The 5,965-nt window shown below is 56.1% G+C and overlaps 1 protein-coding gene across 1 annotated transcript; it reads left to right on the forward strand.

Moving 5' to 3' along the window:
* The first annotated feature begins 146 nt into the window (after positions 1 to 146).
* Positions 147 to 5,252, forward strand: DDOST (dolichyl-diphosphooligosaccharide--protein glycosyltransferase non-catalytic subunit). The gene is made up of 11 exons (XM_072883950.1): positions 147 to 315; positions 774 to 884; positions 1,157 to 1,243; positions 1,620 to 1,723; positions 2,612 to 2,706; positions 3,092 to 3,185; positions 3,613 to 3,761; positions 4,062 to 4,209; positions 4,361 to 4,481; positions 4,585 to 4,691; positions 4,773 to 5,252. The coding sequence occupies exons 1-11, from the start codon at positions 177 to 179 to the stop codon at positions 4,920 to 4,922; spliced, it is 1,305 nt and encodes a 434-aa protein (XP_072740051.1). The 5' UTR covers positions 147 to 176; the 3' UTR covers positions 4,923 to 5,252.
* Positions 5,253 to 5,965: the final 713 nt, after the last annotated feature.

Consider the following 5,965-nt stretch of genomic DNA (forward strand, 5'->3'; position numbering starts at 1 on the left):
CCCGCCACCCTCAGCGGCGCTACGGCGGCCGCGCGGGGGGTCACGACGGCGTCCCGCTGATTGGCCGGCGGCGAGGAGCTGTCTGTCGGTGATTGGAAGGCGTGGGCGCGGCGCCTGGCGCGGATTGGCTGCCCGCGCCCGGCCGCTTCCGGGGAAGCTTGGCGCCGGCGAGCAAGATGGCGGCGGCCGCGCTCCGTCTGTGGTGGCTGCTGGCGGTGGCGGCGGCCGGGGCTGAGGGCGGGCCCCGCACCCTGGTGCTGCTGGAGAACAGCAACCTGCGGGACACGCACTCGCTCTTCTTCCGCAGCCTGGCGGGTAGGGCTCGGGGAGGAGATTGGGGCTCCCCGGGGCTGAGGGGGGGGCGGCTGGGGTCCCCTGGTCAGGCTGAGGGAGGAGGCTGGGGGTGAGGGGGGCGTTTGGGGTCCCCAGGTCGGGCTGAGGGAGGAGAGTGGGGTTCCCTGGGGAGAGGGGGGTCTTTGGGGTCCCCTGGCCGGGCTGAGGGAGATCGGGGTTGTTTCCCTAGCCATGCCTGTATTTTGGGTCCCCCGCAGTGTTGGTCCCCACTTGATGGGTGTCAACAGGGCATCCTTGCCACAAAGGGGCTCCTCAGGGGCACATAACCCCAAACCCAGCCCCAAAGCCCCCCAGGCTGTTTTTTCCAAAACACCGCTGTTTATTGGGGAAATAAAACTCAGGATCTTGATGCCGCTTTGCTGCTACGTGTGTCGATTTCGTGAAATGTGAAAGTTGTCAATTTTGTCTCGCGGCTGCAGACAGGGGCTTCGATCTCACTTTCCGGACAGCGGATGATGCGGGCCTGTCCCTGATAAAATATGGAGAATTTCTGTATGACAACTTGATCATCTTCTCACCATCCATAGAAGGTAAATATAGGAGGAGAAAACTCAAGTGCTTTTGAAGCTTGGTGGCATTTTCAGAAGGGGATTTCCAACTGTTTTGTGAATTTTAATTAAATCTTGTGCTTTAGATGTTCTCCTGCGTGGCTTGTACCCGCCAGCAAACTGCGCATGCGTCTAGGCCTTTAATGGTGGATCTTTCAGCCACAATAAAAATTATTTGGTGTTTTGACGTGGTTTAATTCTGCCACGGTATTATTTCTGAGAACTACTCACGAATTTCTGGCGTGTGCTTTCAGATTTTGGTGGAAACATCAATGTGGAGACCATCACTGCTTTCATCGATGGCGGCGGCAGCGTCCTCGTCGCCGCCAGCTCGGACATCGGTAAGTGCAAACGCTTGTCAGAGCAAATTAGTGCGTTTCAGCCGCTTCTTGTAAAGGGTACCTACGCTGCTTCCGCTCTGCAGTGAGCAAATGGTTTATTCATCCTTCTCTGAGTTCCTGCAACAAAAATGGTGAGAAAACACAGTTTCTTGTTGTGATCCTCAGGGTTTGTGCTGTAAGGAAATGGGTGATAAAAAGCCTTTATTGACATTTTGAATGGGAATTTAGACGAGGGAGGTTGTGCTGCTCCTCGGGGTTTGGCTCGTAGAGCGTCAAATGCACCACTCTAAGCCAAATTTACTTTTATTTTGAGTGCTGAGACTGGCGTCACATCCCGAACACGCTGCCTAACGGAGAATCCGTTTTGTCCTTCCAGGCGACCCGCTGCGAGAGCTGGGCAGCGAGTGTGGGATCGAGTTTGATGAGGAGAGGACAGCTGTCATCGACCATCACAACTACGATATATCCGACCCCGGCCAGGTAAACGGGTTTGCCTGCACCTTTTGGGGTTTTTGAATGAGAACTTAGGTGTAAAAGTTTGGGGATGAATCTTCTGTCCTTGTTTTCCCTTTTTTCTTCCATCTGTTCTCCATTTTCTCAGCTTCCTCCCAAAAAAGTCATAATTAGCTCTGCTTGACAGCATGATGTCACACCACAAATCTGTGCTCGTTTGGGGTCTTTGCCCTCAAATCCGTCTTTCTGCGTTTCTGGGGTTTGATCGTCCCGCTGCCCTGAGTAATTTCAGATTGTCACCGTGTCTCAGGCAGTCGCACCACGATTAATGGTGGGTTTGAACCACGCTGAAGCGTGTGGAGAGGGAATTTTGCCTGTGGGTGCAGTGCGTCGGACACGGAGTGCGACGCTTCGGGTGTGGGAAGGGGGATTTTCGGTCCCAGAGACCAGTATAGAAATGTACACATTTCTATGATTATTTTTTTTTCCCCTAGCGTCATCCAGTACTTTAAAGTTAAAACCTATATTAAGGTCTGAACTTGATACACTCTGCTAATTTTTTATTTAAATTTAACTAAGCAGTATGCGTATGTTGTCCTAGTTTAAGGATGGAAGTTGCTAAATACGGGGAAGTGAAATACTGTAGGTATTGCCGCCTTTATCAAAAGGTGGTTTGCATTTCCTTATGTATCAGTATTAATTTAATTTGGTCATAATTAAACAAAAAAATGCTGGTTTTCTGCTTTTTAATTGAATTGTAACATTCATCCAACAGCTGCTCAGTTCTAATTGCCTGTAAAAACAAAGTTAACTTTCAAATAACAAGAGAAGCTGTTGCTTGCTGTTAGAACCCGGCAAACACCAACCCGCCTGCCCGTGCAGCGCCTTCACGCCGACCTCTCTCGTTTCTCCCAGCACACGCTCATAGTCGCAGATGCTGAAAATCTCCTGAAGGCCCCCACCATCGTGGGGAAAGCGGCGCTGAACCCCATCCTGTTCCGAGGGGTCGGGTAAGCGACCCGCGGCGCGGCGTGGGGAGGGAGAGGAGGTGGCTGTTGGTGGGGAAGCGGAGCAAAAATACCGGTGTTGCTGTGAGGTAAGCGTAGGGTTAGCCGGCTGTGACTCTTAACGCAAGCGATCTCTCCTGATTTCCGATAACGATAAAAAGAAAATCTCCAAAGCGGCTTAGGCTGTTGACTTAGCAATGTTTCTTAATGTAAATTAGTGAAGCTTGGCTGTATGTCTTGAGGAAATACTTCAGTTCTTGGCAGGTGCGGCTGTCCTGCCCCATCCGAAGGGCGAGGAGGTTCGCGCGGTTGGGTTGGCGGCTGCGCGTTCCTCGGCGTGGGGGGCTCTGGGGGTCTTCGTGCTGCTCACCGCGCCTCTCCCTGCAAGGATGGTGGCGGATCCTGACAACCCGCTGGTGCTGGATATCCTGACTGGCTCTTCTACCTCCTACTCCTTCTTCCCAGATAAGCCTATTACTCAGGTACGCTCGGTTACTTTTTCTGGGCTATAATTCTACGATTAAGTCCCTCAAATTTCAGCAACTTGGAAAAATCCTCAAGTGTTTAGTCTCCTGATTGATTTCTGAAAGTGTCAGGCTGTCGTTAGCTTTCCGACATCGCCCTGGGCATCTTCCTCTTCGCTTTTTGTTGTTGGGAAAATGTCCAGCGCGAGGGATGCTTTGGAAGAAAGGCCAGCCTCGATGGAGGCGTATCTCCTGGTTCCGTTCCAGTCGGAGAGGGCAGAAGCTGTGAATCCGTTACTGGTTATTCTGAGCTTCTTGGTTTCTACTTCATTGCGGACTGTGCTAGCTATAGTCAGACTGTTCCACCCGCAGCAAACTGGAGATTAATTCTCCTTTAATCATCCCTAAATCGGCTAAACGCTCTTCTAAACGCGTTCCTTTTCAGTACCCGCACGCTGTCGGGAAGAACACCCTTCTGATCGCGGGACTCCAAGCCCGCAACAACGCCCGCGTTGTTTTCAGCGGCTCCTTGGATTTCTTTAGCGATGCCTTCTTCAATTCCGCTGTGCAGAAAGCTACCCCGGGCTCCAAGAGGTACGTTGGCTTCCTGGCGTCTGTGGCTGAGGAATATTCGAGGAGCTGCTTCGTCAAGAAAGTCCTGGGAAATAGGCAAAAAATACTGACGTTATGGGAAACAGCAGAAAGCTTGAATTAAATGGGGGGTGACACGTTCCTTTGGCCTCGTGGAACAAAGCGCTTTGGGAAGCAATTCCCTCCTTTAACCCCGGCTAGCTTTTTGTTGCTTTTGCATCCGTTCACGGTTTGGTTTTTGGCACGCGGTGTGTATTTTTTCGGCGTGGCTGCCATACTTTCTCAGCCTTCCTTCGTCCGTAGATACTCGCAGACGGGTAATTACGAGCTGGCTGTCGCCTTGTCCCGCTGGGTGTTCAAGGAGGAGGGAGTGCTGCGCGTGGGAGCGGTGTCCCACCACCGCGTGGGGGAACTTGCGCCTCCCAACGCCTACACCGTCACCGATCTGGTGGTAAGGCTGCCCGCTGGAGCCTGCGGTGCGGGCAGGAGGGGACGTGGGAGCTCCTTTGGAAAAGGAATTTGGGAAAATGTGAACTCGGAACGGGTCGAGGTTTGTTTTCAGGCATCGCTCGTTAACTCTGCGCGTCGTGGGTTCGTTCCAGGAGTACAGCATCGTGATCGAAAAGCTTTCTGACGGCAAGTGGGTCCCCTTCGACGGAGACGACATTCAGCTGGAGTTCGTCCGCATCGATCCCTTCGTGCGGACCTTCCTGAAGAGGAACGGTAGGTTTCCCTCGCCGCCCCGGCCCCGCCTTGGGGGTGTTCTCACCCCTCGGCTTCCACGGCTTCTCGCGTCACCTGAGCGTCACCGCCGTCTCTTTCTCAGGCGGCAAATACAGCGTGCGGTTCAAGCTGCCGGACGTCTACGGAGTCTTTCAGTTTAAAGTGGATTACAACCGGCTGGGTTACACCCACCTCTACTCCTCCACCCAGGTGAGCACGGTGGGAATTAATCCCCCGGGAGGGAAGGGTGGCCGGGCTGCCAGACTGAGGGGCCACTCTCTCCCCTCCCAGGTGTCCGTGCGTCCCCTCCAGCACACGCAGTACGAACGTTTCATCCCCTCGGCGTACCCCTACTACGCCGGCGCCTTCTCCATGATGGTCGGCCTCTTCATGTTCAGCATCGTCTTCCTGCACATGAAGGAGAAGGAGAAATCCGACTGAGCTCCCTGTGGGAGGAAGAGCCTCTTCCCCGGCGCCGGGCAGGGCCGGGCAGCGCCCGGGACCCTCGCTCGTAACCGTGTGAGGACTGGTAGGTGCCAGACACGCTGTGGAGTTGCGTTTGGTCTTTTTATTTTTACACGTGGGGGGATTAATAGGAAAGAAAATGAAATTTGGGGGGGGGGAATCTGTCGCCAGAGCGTCTGCAGACGTGGAAACGTGACGCCTCGGGTGTCGTTCCGCCGTGAGTTCGCAATGTTTGTCTCGCCCTGCCGTTGGAATGACTTTGATTCGAGATTGACTCCCTTCTCAAAATAAAGTCTTGTTCCTCTCTTGGGTTGAAGCGAAGTGAATTCACCGCGTGGGGCTTTCGGCCGCGTCCCCGGACTTGCAGGTGGCGCTTGGGGGACGTGTCCCCGCGCCAGCTCGGGGTGTTCCCTGGGGCGGGCTGTGAGGGAACAGTCGGACGGCGCCGAGGCTGGAGCACACTGAGGCAAAAGAGGGGGTCTGGGGCGCGCGGAGGGGCTTGGGGCACCCCGAAAAGCACGCCGGGGGGTCCCCAAAGGCACGCCGAGGAAGACAGGGCACCCCAAAAGCCCCGCTGTGCCCCAAAAGGCAAACGGGTGGGTTCAGGGACACCCCCAAAGGCTCACCGAGGGCCTTGGAGCACCCCAAAACGCACACTGAGGGGTCTGGGGAGGAGAGAGCCGCCGGGAGCCGCGGTCCCAAGAGAGCCGGGGCGGGGCGGGGTGGGGGAGGCAGCGAGCGGCTTTCGGGGCGCGCCGGGGCTGCTTCGGGGTGGCACAGAGGGGAACGGCGCCGGGGCTCCCGGGGGGCTGCGGGGGCGAGCAGGGGGCGGGGCTTGGGGGCGGGGACCCCCGGGGCACGGGCCCCGCCCACGTGCCGCCGCAGGGGAGAGGGGCGGCCCCTCCGCGCCCCCCCCCACTCCCGCCAGGCGCCCACTGATTGGTCGAGCGTCCCTGATTGACGGCCGGCCCCTGACCCGGCGGGGCGGGCGCTTTGCGACGGCGGCGCTTGACGGCGGC

Source organism: Ciconia boyciana, chromosome 19, assembly GCF_034638445.1.
Source record: "Ciconia boyciana chromosome 19, ASM3463844v1, whole genome shotgun sequence".
Taxonomy (NCBI): Eukaryota; Metazoa; Chordata; class Aves; order Ciconiiformes; family Ciconiidae; genus Ciconia; species Ciconia boyciana.

Bases quoted from the DNA above. Each gene is read 5' to 3' on its own strand.
- DDOST (XM_072883950.1), top strand. From the start codon at position 177: ATGGCGGCGGCCGCGCTCCGTCTGTGGTGGCTGCTGGCGGTGGCGGCG. The intron at 1,244-1,619 runs GTAAGTGCAAAC...TTGTCCTTCCAG, and splicing joins CGCCGCCAGCTCGGACATCG to GCGACCCGCTGCGAGAGCTG. The intron at 2,707-3,091 runs GTAAGCGACCCG...TCTCCCTGCAAG, and splicing joins ATCCTGTTCCGAGGGGTCGG to GATGGTGGCGGATCCTGACA.